The 16,036-nt window shown below is 42.2% G+C and overlaps 1 protein-coding gene across 5 annotated transcripts in view; it reads right to left on the bottom strand.

Moving 5' to 3' along the window:
* ACACA (acetyl-CoA carboxylase alpha) overlaps positions 1-16,036 on the bottom strand; it is a 243,169-nt gene that overhangs the window by 48,056 nt on the left and 179,077 nt on the right. For all 5 annotated transcript variants that reach the window (XM_055090971.1, XM_055090969.1, XM_055090970.1 and 2 more), the window contains 2 exons: positions 15,138-15,258; positions 14,464-14,574 (listed from right to left, as the gene is read on the bottom strand). In XM_055090971.1, the coding sequence (XP_054946946.1) occupies positions 14,464-14,574; positions 15,138-15,258 (232 nt within the window). The remainder of the gene's footprint in view (positions 1-14,463; positions 14,575-15,137; positions 15,259-16,036) is intronic.

Below are 16,036 nucleotides of genomic sequence, written 5' to 3'. Positions count from 1 at the left end.
GAGGCCACAACGGTGAGAGGCCCGCGTACCGAAAAAAAAAAAAAAAAAAGAGGAAGAGAGCCTCTAGAACTGGGCTACTCCTGGAGGCCCCCTCATTTCCCCATTCTACCCCATATTCTTACAATCTAATAGGAGACAGACTTGGAAGGAGCAAGAGTTTAATAACTTGGCATGTCTTCCCTTTACAAGTGGAAACTCAGGCAGTATTTATACATTTCTTCTCCTCTGGGTTCAGAAAGAAAGCCAGGGCTTACCACAACCAAGAACATTACCCTGGGCTAAAGAAATGTTTGTCATGTAAGAGGATTCATTTAATTTGGGAATTAAAGATAAAAATTATAGGACAGACTAACAGAGTATCCAAAGAGCTCTCTCTGATCAGCCTTATCATATGAGGTAGGGGGTGAAGAGGGGAAGGACACACAAAAATGAAACCTGCTTCACTAACCACAAACAAATGCCAACAATCATAGCTACTTAACAATCGGTGAAGAGAAAGCAGGAGCCTCCAGTTCATCTTCAATGACCATATGTTTGGAGCATGCACCATAGAATGAGGGCACACACAATAGCTCCTGATTTATAGGGGTCATTGCTGACTCAAGTGGTTTTAATGATTTTAGAATACTTCACAACAAAAGCTCCAACTGCAAAAGCAGAATCTGGACGAGGACAAAATCCATTCTGCCTAACTCTGAAATGGTCGCGCTGGAACAGTTACACTAACCCTGATGAGCATTGAGGAAGGCAAAGTAAAGAACCCACATAGACAGAACCACTGTTTTATTCTTCAATCTACTGCCCTACCAATCTTCTACAGAAAAACCTGGGGTAAACAACCCTCATTAACATAATATTTTCATGAAGTGGGCAAGCTTCATTCACCAATTTTTTTCCAACTTGGACATATGCATTCTTGTATAAGTCAAGTTGCTTGCCAGGTTCCAGTTCCGAAATTATTCCTCTCACATTTTATACTGCATGATACAAACTCTTAGTTTACCTGCCCAACAAGCATCAATAGCCACTTAAACATAGGAACCACTCCAACAGAGGTGACTCTGATGAGGCCCCACTTTGCTGCCCCCAGGTCTAAGTGGAGAGGCAGTGCCATGCAATACTAAGAACCGGCACCATCTCAGGTCCCCTGCTGAAGAGTGCCCACGCCGCAGGGCTGAGCCTGAAAGAGGATCTCCATTCACTCTCCATATAAACTTCAGCCTCATCCAGCACTTACAGCTGGCAGACCTGGGAATTAAGAGCGCTGCATACAGCCAGTGATTAGCAGAACACAAATGTTAGAGGCTCCATGAAAGATGCTACATAGCCTTTAGAAATTTTGAGATACACAGGAAGTACAAATGAATGCAGCCATACATACATACATACATGCAGAGGCCTTAGCCGCTGCTGCTGTTGCCCCTTATCTAGAGACACTGCAGACAGCTCAGGTTTACCACAGCTGACAGGCAATGAAAACAGTCTAATAGACCGCCTGCTCTCGCCCTTAAATCCCTTTTTGGAGATCAAGATAAACACGTTCTTCCCTTCCCCAGTGCTCCAGACGTTTGACTGAAGTGGCAGAGCACTGTGAGGTTTTGTGCAAATGAAATCACTGTGTAATACTGAATGAATGTAGTATTTACTTGTCAGCACACAGGCACTGAGATTTCCAAGTTTCATAGATGTAACTTAGCTCAATTTTTTTAAAAAAATTGCTTTTGTCCTGATATATACATTATGTTGGGGACCTTCCGACTTATAAGCAAATGTTTGCAATCATGTGCTGAAGATGTGAAAAATAATGATGCATATCAATGGAATAAAAAATGAATTCTGCTGCTTTCCTCCCTTTATTCAACCTTTCCCCCTTTAAACATTCCTGATGGGTCAGTTAAAGAAGCAGGGAGTACAAAAGTCCTCCTGCATCTAAGAATTAGGCTACACAAGCTGAGTCCTTGCTGCAATACTCCATCTCATTACGATAGTTCTATTCTCAAGAGGATTTGAGGAGGGGTTTTGTAAATTTCCCGAGCAACTGTCATCACTGGACTTCATCCATGATTCTAGATATTAAAGTCACTCTGGGGACCTGTCAGGTTATCAATAAAGGTTTGGCTAAGGCAGAAAGAGAGAGACGAGAAAGAATAAGTGGGAACACGGAAGAAGTATTAAAATGGGAACAAAAGAAAGGAGAAAGGATGAGAGAGGAAAAGGGAGGGGGGAGAGAAAAGAGGAAGGGGAAGAAAATATGCAATAGCTCATCTACTCATACTGCTAACACCCTCCTCCTTGACCTGACAGGACTACATTTTTAAAAGCTGACAAGTAATTCAATCTCCAATTAACAATATTAAGTGGTGCAGCACATATTACTGTGTAAATGTTTCTCCAGGAATATATCCAAGGGTGAATGGAATTAAATCTCTAGGGAGACAGGACCAGTGCCTATGAGACCAAGAATACTTGGGGGTTCCAAAACACAGTCTCTGAATACAAAGACTCAGGGTTACAAGTTCCTCTCCCCACTTTGTTGCCACTATTGTCACTGGCAAACCCTCCACAGCTGGTTGGCAGCTGGCAGGCTAGGGTTGGGGACCGAGAAGGGGCACAGTAACTCACTGCTGGCACAGAATGGGAAAGCCTCTGGTGTGAGCCACGGCTGGATTCAACACTGTCCACTGCAAGACCAAAAATCTCTCAATTAGCAGCAAAATTACAAAGTGATCAGGTTTGCTGATGGATAAACTGGAGTAAAGGGACGGAGCTACCAGTGGTAGAAAAGATATTTAGCCAAAAAGAAACTGAGATGATACAGGCCAGAAATGACACTGGGAAGATCTGTTTACTGAGATGTAGGGAGAACAGAGGAATGAGTTAGACGGCAGAAGGGTGGTAAGGATTTGAAGATGGACTGGTAAGGAACAGAGACTCATTTTTAATGTAACTGGGGTAGAGAAGAGCCACATGACAGTTTACTTGTTAAATGTATGAGAACAGGCATAGGCTTCCGGAGTCAAAACTGATGTCAAACGAAATCACTCATCTCAGGGATCCATCAACTGCTCATTTAGCTACAGACTTGAGCATACTGACAATAAATTACTTCCAAAAATAGAAAAATTTTAAAAGTGTGGTCTATTGAGGTATAATTCACATATAGTAAAATTATCAATTTTTTAGGCGTACATGAAATTTGACATCACATAGGCATATAACCACCACCACAATCACCCCAAAAGTTTTCATCAGCCCCCAAAGCATTCTCATTCCCTTTGTAATCAATTCCCTTCTCCCACCTCTGACAACCACTGATCCTTGTGTCTCAACAATATTGCCTTTTCTAGAATGTTATGAGTCTAGCTTCTTTCAGTCAGCATAATGCATCTGAGATTTATTCATGCTGACGCAGGTGGCAGTAGTTCCTTTTTTACTGCACAGTACTATTCCATTTTATGGAAATAACACACCTTGTCCATCTCTCTGCCTGTTAGCAGACATTTGGGTGGTCTCCAGTTTTTGGCAACTATGAATAAAGCTGCTAGAGACATTCACGTACAGGTTTCTGTATGAATATACATTTTCATTTCTGTTGAGTAAATACCTAGGAGTAGGATTGCTAGGTTATATGGTAAGTGGATAACTGACTCTATTTTTTTTAAAAAGCTAAACTTTTTCAAAGTGGCTGTACCATTTTGCATTCCCACCAATACACATGAGAGTTCCAGTTGTTTTGCATCCTCACCAACACTTAGTATTGTCTGCTTAGAATTTTTTATTTTAGTTTAGTGGTGTCTAATTGTGGTTTTAATTTGCATTTCCCTAATGACTAATGATAAATATTTTTTTGTGTGCTTATTTACCATCCTTATGCCTTTGGTGAAATGTCTGTTCAAAGTTTTTACCCATTTAAAAAGTTACTGGGTTGTTTTCCTATTATTGAGTTGTGAGAACTATATATATGTGGGTGGGCGTGTGTGTCTGTGTGTATGTATATATATATATATATATATATGTATGTATATATATGTATATATATGTATGTATATATATGTATATGTATATATACATACACACAGACACACACGCCCACCCATATATATATATATATATATATATGTATATATATACATATATATATATATTTTTTCCAGTCACCTCCCAGTGGCTTTTCTGAATAGGATATTGGACGTGAGGTTGGTGGAAGGCAGATGGCTGTGTGACTGTCTGCCTGTGCCCACCAGTGGCGAGGCACAGAGTTTGATGCCTGCTGGGATCTGGCTTCCTGGGGAGTAACACTGACCTTTCTTTCATCTTTGCAGCCTTTTTGTTTGTGTTTTCTCATTTACATCTGATGGGTAGCAATTTAATGTTTTCCCCTTAGAACACATGAAAAGCTTGTTATTGTCTTTTAGCCTAAATTTAAGCTCCATGAGAGCAGAAATCATCTTTGTACACCCACAGCATAAGAACAGAGCTTTACACACAACAGGCACACAATAAATGCAGATGAACTGCCATAATTCTCACTGCTCTATAAAAACTCAGCTCTGGTTTGTATTTTCAGCAAACTGAACTACTATAAGCAAACGAAGTCTTTCCTATTAGTGTTATAATGTGTAGCAGATTTCTTAAGCAAAATGAGTGGTTCAATTTTCCTCTCCTTTTAGTTTTCCCCAGTGTAGACACTGGGTTTTTCTTTCAAAATTCTTTACCTGGGCTAGAATTAAGCTAGTAACTCTATGTACTATAACGTCGTATTATACTAGGGTTGCTCTACTGAACTGCATAAACCTGCTTTAGCTGTTGAGAAGACATTTTATCAGAGGGTTAGATAGAAAATGAAGATACCCAAAACTTGATTATATGTTCCAATGGTCTTGACTTCTCATATTTGCATCTTATGCTGTTGGTTAAATTTGGGTGAGTTCCTTTCCTTAATAAACACCGATTTCTCGATTTCTCTTATGTGCAAACTATTTTAAAGGGCTTAAATTCCAGACTCTGAGACATTTAAAAAACTAGGAACCAGTGAAGAATCAACCAGAAAAACTTGAAGCCTGGGCATGATAATCTATAGCTCAATCTAAACAGCTCTTAAAGCTTCTCCTTTCATAATTCAACACCCCTGACTGTGTACATCAGCTGATTAGACTGTGTGAAGATGGCCACTCTGAATGAGAGGGGACATAGCCAGATTTGGATCCATGCACGGGGGACATTCCCGAGAATGATGAACAGCCAGGAGTCAGGTTTCTAAACAGCCTCGTTTCCTGCGTCTTCATCATATTCACACAGCAGTCTGTGCACAGGCAGGGACCAGGTCTGTCTTCCCCCTGGAAGACTGAAGTCCTTGCATTTCTAATCTACCAACGTGTGCAGTTCTTGCACTTTTAATTTATGAGCGTTTGGGGGGGACCTCTCAGACTTGGGAACATATTGGCTCGGTCTAATGCTTGGAGATTATTAAACTCGGAGCTATGCTACACTATCAAGTCTACAGATCTTTTATTTAGAAGATATGGTGCTCTAAATGCACAAAGAGCTCCCTGTCACCTTCACATTAAAGCCCCTAGTGCCTGGTAAATGGAATTATATAGCTGTCATCTCCTTTCCCCAAAGTTTTAAGAGTACAATGGGCTCATTTTTTCACACTCCATCCCAGCTTCAGAACTAAGAGACCTACTTTGTATTGATTTAAGGTCTCAGAAATAAATAAACCTGCTTCACCGCTGTGATTCACAACAAATTCATGATACACTATTGCATGATATATTTCAAGCTCTGGCTCTGGCTCTCTTTTTCCTCTGGTGAGTGATGGGGGAGGTGGGAGGTAGTGGGGAGCTGCAAAGCTGACAGCTGGATGGTTATTGGAGATGGCTGCTGACTGCAAATCCAAGAACAGACACTGTTGAAGGAGTATGGGATTTTTTTTAACTGGGGGGCAGGGGTGAAAAGCTAATTTACTTGGGTTTCAGGCTGGGGTTGGGGGAGAAGAAACGTTAAGGGGAGAGGAGAGGGAAAGATGGAATAGCAAAGCTTCAACTGAACCGTAATTTGCAAAGACAGAGCTATGAACATGTGTAGAAAGAAAGGTGAAGAAAATCCAGCATGAGAAGGTGTAACATCTGACTGGAAGATGAAAACGCCAAGCTGCTCTGCTTAGGGCACTGTGCTGGCATTCCTCAGGGGGCACTTAGCTTGAGTTCAGGGACAAGGTTTTATTAGAGGCAGAACGTGCAGAGACCCTACATGCCACAGAACCTGTGAAGTGGAGGCATCTCTTGATTCCAATACTCGGGAAGCATCCCAGTCCGGGAGGCTGGAATGGACCCTCTAGAGAGAGGGTAGAGAGGTAATGGAGGTCCACACGTATGAAGTGAGCCAGAGACTGCTCCCTGAGCTGAGAGGGTAATAATCTCTAGCATTTTACATTTGGTTTGTGTGCCCATAGAGCTTAAGACTACCTCAGTCTACAGCACCTTTACTGATTCCTGAAATAAGTACCACCAAACCATGAGTTTTAACCAGTACCTAAATATGCAGCACTCAGAAAGACCTATCTTTCAATCATGTATTAGGATCCTGACTTTCGATTGGCAGGTGATGGGCAGGTCTAAAAGCCTTGCGTGACGCCATGTGGCAGACTCCTAAGGTTCCACAGAGTACTACTTCATAGTGGTGCGTTTTAGCTGTTTCTCTAGTAATTACTAAGTATTTCATATTTTCAGCTGGCAAGAATGTTATTTATGAGTCCAATTTCTTTTCTATCTTTGAAGAGCATTTTCATCTTCACTACATTTGCTCTTGAGACAAGACCAGACTCTGAAAGCAAAAATACATGGGAAAGAGTCTGGTTCTGTTCAGTTCTACATAAGCCAGACCATCAAACTGGGAGTTGCTTTGTTAATTCGGAACTACTTTTTAAGAGGTATTAGTTTGTCTGTACAGAGAAACAGACTTTAGCCAAATATAAGGAAGAACTTTATACACATGAAAGGGACTGGCTGAAAAAGTACTGAGCTCCCCTTCAGTCGAGTTTTTCAAGCATAACTGAATGACTATTTGGTAATGGAGTCACAGAGGAAATTCAAACAACAGTTGGGTGGTTGGACTTTTGAGGATCCTTCCACTCCCAACAATTATAATTCTAAGACCCCTTGGTGTCATCATGAACGATATCACCCCTCCCACACACCACGGGGCATTTATTCTTCCATTATACGGATAAGAAACAAAAAATTGTTGAATTGTTATGCTTTACAACTCCCATTCCTAATCTTGCTAATATGTAATAATTTTACACATCACTGATATGTAATCTCACTAACATAAAATTCTCTCATATGTAGTCACTTTTTTGATCCCCCCCAACTCCTTCCCCTCATCTGTTCTCTCCCTGACCCAGCCTAACACGGTTCCCTGGCTACAAATCAAGATACATCTTCATAGCATAACAGAATACTAGAAATTAAAGAGAATTTAAGATTAAGAGAAACTCTGGCCTTCACCTTAAGGTGGAAAACGTATTTTACAAAGAGGAAATTGAGCCCCGAAGAGATTAGAGCCCAACGTTGCTTTACCTAGTAAATGGCAAGAAGAGGAATGATCAAAAGTTTTTCGTTTGCTTTTTTTTTTTTTTTAATAATCTAAAGGCTTTGAAACTTCAAAAAGTTTGAGCACATTTACAATAGTTTGTCAAACATGATAATTCCTGAGTCTCTATTTAATGCCCAGGCAGAGACTCAGAGCTTTGACTTGATGCTTGTGTGGGTCTCCCGTCCTGAGTCTCTAAGCCACCATGCCCACATGGGCTGTCTTAGAGAGTCAGAGGCAATGGAGCTCTGAACAGCAATTCTACCAGAGAGCCCGGGATCAGACTTCTGGTATATTACCTTGACTCACTAATGGAGTCCAAGATACCCGGTACAGTTTCCTACCAAACCCAAGGAACATCAAACAAAAGACAAATAAAACAACCCCCCAGACAGAGTCAGTTGTGCCCATATTTTGTGCGTGTGCAGGGGGAAGGGCTTGAAAACTAAGGGGATGTGCCCACGGCAACCCTTTCTGAGAACTCGTTCATAATGCTAACGCGAGGCTTACTCAGGAAGCTCAAATGCCCTCTTTAGAAAGGAGAGCGATCCCATCTGGAGCTTCAGAGCACAGGGCCTGTCTATTGTGAAAACAGGTAGTTAGGGACTTTTAAAAATGCAAATTGCTGGATTGATCCTTAGAGTGATTATGGGCTATTGTATCAACAAGTCCTTGGGGACTCTCGCAGACAGATGACTGACACATATACTACCCTATCAGGACTGAACATGGGGCCTCACACATTAATGGCTTTCCAAAGTGTGTGATTGTCTTTAGATAACATCTATAGGGGAAGTCAATACATGAATGTACGCCACAGTGAGGACTGACATCTAACATTTTCTTAAAGGAATTTTTGCCTTCAAAGGGTCAGAAAATAGAGAGAATGTTGTGTTTGTATTTCCCTTCCAGGGCCTGGATAATGAGTTGCAATGAGAAAGACCGCTAACTGCATCACAGGGAAGACCACAACAGTGCCAGTGATTTACCAGTATTAACTCACAGAATCTGCACAAGAGCCTGGTAGATAGGTACTATTATGATCCCCTTTTTACAATTAATACAACTGTGACCTGGAAGGGTTAAATGCACTGCCCAAGGTCACACAACTCACAGGTGGCAGAGCCTGGACTCAAACGTGGCCAGTCTTAACTATTCCACCTCTTTCAGTTATGTGACAGTTACAATGCTGCCTCACCAAAGAGCTGAAGAACTGCCCCCTTGCTTTCTCGAGCCTCCGAGACTGACTCTCACGTTGAATGTCACAGAGTCATGGGTGAGGAGGGAGGATGCACAGTGCAGTCCCCTGGGGCTACACGCTCCTGGGAGGAACTCTGATACTGTACCCAATAGAGTCACATTTCACATTGTACAGACACATACAAATATATATTTGGAAACCGAGGTCCAGAGAAGGACTGATACCAAGTCTCAAAAGCAAGATTAGCAGAATTAGCCCCCTACAGGCCTAACATATAGCTCTAGCAACACTCATCACATAACTGTTTTTTTCCTGGCAGATTCAGTGGAAATAGGGGCCAGCTCTCGCTAAGGGGAATGAGATTATTGGATTTTTTTTTTTTTTTTTGCCTTAAACCAGAAGCTTTAAAATGCTTATCACAAGAAAATCATATATCACCTCTTGAATGAATCTATAATCTATCCATCAGGCCATGGGCACATGCCTTACCTCCAGAGACAGTAACTGTCCAGAGGACAAGTCAACAACTGCAATTCTGATTTCTTGGTATACAGAGAGAGCTTTCACCAAGTCTGGAGCAGTGGATTGAGAACCGGCAGGCTCTAGTCTACTTCCCTTATCATACTAGGTCCTCCCAGCCTACCCACCACCTGATGTTACAGTACACATATTACACAGGAACAGAGAAGGGGAGTGGAGGGGAGAGGAAGTGGGTCCGAAAGTCACTGCAAACGTCCAGTAGCACCTTGACTTAGGAGTTTATGACTCTACAAATTGTCACAGCCCCTTAAGGGTCTATCTTTCCAGTTCCCCAAGCACACAGATTGCTGCCTTTGCCAGGCCAGCATGACTCACTTTGAGCCGGTAGTCTGTCATGTCCATCAAGTCCGCCCTTACCACTCAGTGAGGCATTTTGAGGGATCTGCCCACCAACAGCCTACAGTTTGTAGAGCTGGGAACCTATGATCCACTACCTGGAGTGACATGAAAGAGCAGGCCCTTAGAAGCTTCTCTTCCTAATGTCATCACTCTCATGATGTTTGGACAAAAAATAAAATGACCGGACTACTTTCTCTTCTCAGGCCTTGTGGACACTAAGCCCAGGGGACTGAGCACATCTTAAATGAAACTTGGGGATGTGGAAGTTCATGTTCTGCTGCTAGTTCTAGTCTTTGTCAGTGGAACTAGGTTACTTTACCTCTTGCTGCTTTTGTCTTTCCATCTGTAAAATGGCCCTGATGCCACCGGCCCACCCAGAAGGTAGCAAGGAACCAGATAGATGTTCTTGATTTTAAGTTTCAAATAAAGTCATGCAGGCTGCCTCTAATCACCATCTCATTACCTTGAGTTTAAATGTCAACTCTCCTTCTGCAACACTTAAGGAAACCTGGATCCTGTATTCCTCCTCACCTCTGTAATATTTTGAGTATTTTACAAATAACTGCAGGCAACCAAGAGCAAGACATTCAAGGAAAGAGAATACATAAATACCGAGATCACAAGGACAAGGGATCAAAAGACGCATATGGGGAGCACTTTCTGGTTTTGGAACAAAAGACAGAGTGGCAAAGGATGGGGCCCCGTGAATAAGATGTGTAGGTGAACGGTGAAATCACTGAAAGAGAAAAACAGGAAGCCGCCAGGATGGTTATATTTTACATGCAGATGACCACTGTTGGCTACAAAAAGAAATCCTTTAAAAAGTAAGAGTCTTTGGAAGCAAGAGGTTAGAAGGTCTAAACTAATTAAAACCAGGTCGGCTAACGACAGGCAACATCACATGAGCACTGAGATGGACAGTAGCTATAAAAGCTTGACGCATACATGCAGTGTATTAAGTTGGGAATACGTGTCTCTCCAGCTTCATATCTATTAAAGGAACAAACAATTTACATGTGGCTGCATTACGGGAGTGTGATATGTGGAGTGACAAACCTTTCTCTTCACATCCAACTATGTTCAGTCAAAGCAGAGATGGGCTGGAGGGGGGTGAGGAGGGGAGGAGAAAAGCAGGGAGAAAAAGTTTTAAAAAAATCTCTGCCTCAGCAAAAGTTTTCATTAAAATTTTAGACAAATGATCCCTGTGTCCTTCTCCCCTGCTGCCTGGGGCTCCATGCTATTTCTATGCAAATAACAACCTCGTGGTTTATATCTTATTATTTCCACCAGAGCTGCAGTGCGACATGACCTGAGACGTGTAAGAGGTGGGTGGGGGGCTGGGGGTGGAGTTAGAGAGGAGAGAGAGAGAGAGAGAGAGAGAGAGAGAGAGAGGAAGAAGGGAGAGACAGAGAGAGAGAGAAAGATGAAGTGGGTGTTCACTCAAGTGTGAACAAATATTGTCAGGAGTGAGAGTCAAGAGCAAAAAAGAATTGCAGGGATAACGTGTTTATTTCAGTCCCCCCACCCGCCCTTGCAAACCGGCACCTTTTAAAATTCATTGGGCATCAGGCGATCATGCACAATCCATCTGCTTTCACTTTATCATTTGCATTTCATGCCTCCTGGCTTTTGATGTGCTGATACTTTGATGCAGTCAGGAGACACGCATTATCATTATTTCAATTTTCAAAGGGGTCAATGGGATCGGCACTTGCACACACAGATTTTTTTTCCCCCTACAACCTCTGCACAACCACCTCCCTTCTTATTCTTCACCCTAATGTTTAACATAAAGGATGAAGACTCAAAAAGGTAGGGGTCAAATGTTTACAGCCTAAAAGCTCGCATACACCGCCTACATTCCCGCTTTACAGAGGTACACACGTACAACAAGCTAGATGGTCAGGGCTTGTGGAGTCTTTACAGGGTTTCAGACACACACAAAGACTCTCACACATGGAGACTCAGGGAGGCACACAGACAGAGAAAGAGGGATCTAGACGCAAGATACAGACACAAAGAGACAGAGACCAGCACTCACACAGGAAGGGGCATGCACTCAAAGTGACCTGGACACACGCCCAGAGGATGCGAGACAGAGATTCCTATAGGAAGAAAAGGCAGATGTGCAAAGAGACACCAGTGCAGACAAAGGCAGGACGTGCACAAGGAGGGAGGCAGAAGAGGCAGTCTGAGCGTGTGGCTCCTTTCTAGTTTCCTTTCTCATACCTGAGAGGCAAAGGGGCAGACAGGACATTCTTAATCAATTTGCATGAAATCGGGGGTCTTCCAGCACCACGGCTGCACATAAGAGGCAGTGACATGAAGACAGTGAAGCGGGCAGAGCAGGGTTAAGTAACCCCTATAACTGATCACTCCCTTCAGCTACAAATGATCGCAGCCTTCTGGAAATGAGCACTGTGGGGTAAGTTACAGCTACAGCTTTACTGTCTTTTCCCTACAACTAGACTTCTCCTTTAACAAGGAGCCCTGCAGGCTAGGAGGAAGATGAATATAATGAATTTGATCACAACAATTCAACCGGGTTTTAAGAAAAAAATCCCTAATGCTTTCTTTGTGGCAGGATTGAAATTCAACTAGCAAGTTTTTAGGAAACAAACAAACAAACAAACAAAAACCCCAGCAGCAGCGACAACAACACAACACCACCACCTTTGCTTTTCAGAATATTCTTTGGATATCAGGGAGAAAATAAAAAATTCAATGTAACAAGATACTTTTCAGAAATTAGCTCTTTGTTCAGGTACGGGAACATTATGGAAATGCAGGTGTCTTCTTTAAATTCTATCCTCACAGATAATGGTATCTACAATTCTCTTCAGCATTCATCAATACCTCATCCTAAGAAGGTATCCAAAAGAACAACTTAAAAATAAAGTAAGTTTCTCCCGCAGCAATAATCTCCCTCAGTAGAGGCAGTTCACAATCTTTATTTCCAGGCTACTCTCCAAAAAGAGAGCAGGACATCCAAGTTTGCCGTTGTTAGCACTGCTCTGCCTTTCCTTGGAGAGAAAGGCAAGCCCAGAGAAGGACACGAAGTTCACACGAATGCAGAGAGCAAACTTACCACATCACACCATTCTCATTTCTGACATCCCCAAAAGCTAATTGGACTGATGGCAGTGTCAACTTATGCTAAATGGGAATGATAGGATAGGACACTTAATTCCCATCCTTCCACTTGAAAGCCAAGGCTTCATAAACAGTTTGTGTGAGTCTAGTAAACAACTTAGCATGCGTATAGCTCCGCAAGCTCAATCACCAAACCGTGTAAGGGAGAGGAAAACGAAACTGAAACTGTAATGTAAGCCAACACTTTGTGCCAACTACTAGCTGCTTTTACCTATGTTTTCTCATTTGATGTCCACAGCATCATTTAGAGGTGGAAATTATCATCCCCCTTTGACAGATAAAGAAGCTGAGAAGTTGAGGGGTTATACGAGTTGTACGAGGTCAGTCAGTCAGTCAGTCAGTCAGCCAGCCAGCCAGCCAGCCAGCCTCAGACAATTACATATTCCTGGCTCTGGAGAGAAAATAATTTTCCTATGCCTGCAAAGAAGTCAGAACTATACTGTCGGGGACGTCCTGGGCGCAGTGGTTAAGAATCTGCCTGCCAATGCAGTCAGTCAGTCAGTCAGTCAGTCAGTCAGTCAGTCAGTCAGTCAGCCAGCCAGCCAGCCAGCCAGCCTCAGACAATTACATATTCCTGGCTCTGGAGAGAAAATAATTTTCCTATGCCTGCAAAGAAGTCAGAACTATACTGTCGGGGACGTCCTGGGCGCAGTGGTTAAGAATCCGCCTGCCAATGCAGGGGACACGGGTTTGAGCCCTGGTCTGGGAAGATCCCACATGCCAAGGAGCAACTAAGCCTGCGTGCCGCAACTACTGAAGTCTGCATGCCTAGAGCCTGTGCTCTGCAATGAGAAGGCTGTGCACCACAATGAACAGTAGCCCCTGCTCACTGCAACTAGAGAAAGCCCGCTAGTAGCAACGAAGATCCAACATAGCCTAAATTAATTAATTAATCAAAAAAAAAAAAAAAAAAAAGAACTACACTGCCCTTTGTATATTCAGGTATTCTTAGATAGTTTTCACTCTTGCAAGCTGTGACCTCACTATCCATTTTTTTTCCCTCTCTGGAAAAGCCACTATGAGCTTGGATTGAAAAGGCACAAGCATTTCTTCTGAAGGGAAAATAAATCTCCATGTCATACTCTTTCTCAGCAATCCATCCATGCATCCATCCACCCATCTTTCCACTCAATAATTACCAAGTACTTCCTTACGTACAAGGGACCATCATATGTGCTCCTTTTCAGAGGTGCTTTCACAAATTTCTCAAAACATTAAAACTTGATACCCTCAACATGTTCAGGGGATGTTTCAGAGGTAGCTCCATGTCTGGGAATAGATCTCACATCCCTCGCTCACAGATGAGAAAAAGGGAGGGAGGGCAGAACAGAAGCATTCAATTAATTCTGTCTTTCTAGAAGGACATCAGAATGTAATGTAAACTCCTCACAGCAGGAGTTTCATATGGTTTGTTTATTACATAGCAGGGCTTGGAATAGTGCCTGGCACATAGTAGGTACTCAAAACACTCATTTTGTTGAATGAATGAATGAATGAATGAATAGGCAGGGAAGAAGGAGGGAGAGGGGAAGAGATAGACTGAGGAAGGCTTCCCCCAGTCAGGATCTAGAATTAGGAATTCACAATAATCCTCCAAAAGCTTCACATACTTCTCCCAAACCCTAGAAACTTACTTTGTTGAGGGCCCCAGCTCCTGTCAGAATTAAGTGAGAATTTTCAACCTGGATGGTTCTCTGTCCCAGTCGGACAAGGTAAGCCCCAATCCCAATGGCCCGGCATGTAACCTTAAAAAAGAATAAATTCGACATGTCACATATTTATGTTCCCTCCTTAGCTATAATAACTAAGGCACAGATATGTAAAATCCACATTAACAGAAAAAAGATATTGCTTTTTTAGGAAATGTTTGATTAATAACAATACAAAAACACAATTTCCTGGTTAAAGCAAAGAAGGTACAGAATTCATTCAATGATTCAAGTAACAGACAGTTGAAGGATCATACGCCCTTTACTTCTCTTACACTTTTATTTCACAGATGTTTGGCATCTACCCTAGAGGTATGAACAAGGAAAACAGTAAGAGGAGAAGAAATTTCAGCTGTTAATACTCTGGTAGAATATTTAGAGAAATAAGAAGTTAAACTAAAGGCTAACATGAGGTGCTAGGTTTAGCTGGGAAATTCAATTATTTACATTATCCTGCCTTCCTACTTTCTTGCACAATTAAAATCAAATTGTAGATATACAGCTTTTAAGAAATGCTCCCATTTGGGACTAAGCGGGGATGGGAACAAAAACAAATCCTGGTCAGCTCTTCAAAAATCTCACGCTCTGGCAAGATTTACCAGGCTAATGGTGATGATCTCATCATAGGCCAACGAGGATTCTCCAGCAATCATTCCAGAACCGCGAAGGTTCTCTGCTCCAAGTCCCTCTTCCTTCCCAATAATATCGGTTATCTTGTACCTAGTGGATACAGCCATGCCAAATTATACAGGTTAAACACGTTAACAACAATCCATTAAAAGAATAACCACCATTAATAGGCTGCTAAAAGCATACTGAAAGCTTCTATTTAATACCAGGGCTCTGTACTTTTTTTTAATACTCTACATTCATATATCTTTCCTTCTTAGCTTGGTGCCTATTTTGTCTGGAAGCAATATGGTATAGCAGAAAGAGCAAAATCTGGAACTAAGTAGACAGGTTTAAATCCCTGCTCTGACACATACAGCAGTGTGACTCTAGGGATAATAGTAACTTGTGTAAAATTGGATTTATAGTATCCACTTCTACGGGTTGACATGAAAGTTAAAGCAGCAAGGAGAGGGTTTGACACATAGATGGCGCTCCGATGTTAGATACCCTCTCTTACTTTCTAGGACAAGTTTCTTAAAAGCAGGGTCAATGTGTATCTCTCTCTAATAAGCAACAGTCATTAAATCAACAATTTTAGATAAATGTTACATAGGAATAAAAAAAAAATCCAGAGGCACAGTGAGAACACTCAGCCCAATTTCTCAAGTCAAAAATCCTCTCTCTTTCCAAGACAAGGATGAAGGGGAAGGTCAACATAGTGCACTCTATCCCTGCTCCTTTTTAAGTATCAAGTATATACACGAGAGTTCCTGGCATAGTCCTCTGGAGGGGCAGGAGGAAAGTGTGTAGAAGTGAAATGCTGGACAAGTTGTCCAGAAAGCATCCTGTGGATCCAGAGGGAGCCACCCATCTGTCTTCTCGGCAG

Source organism: Physeter macrocephalus, chromosome 14 (assembly GCF_002837175.3).
Source record: "Physeter macrocephalus isolate SW-GA chromosome 14, ASM283717v5, whole genome shotgun sequence".
Lineage (NCBI taxonomy): Eukaryota > Metazoa > Chordata > Mammalia > Artiodactyla > Physeteridae > Physeter > Physeter macrocephalus.
Note: the sequence above shows the minus strand (reverse complement) of the source record. Positions and strands in the feature narration are given on the sequence as shown.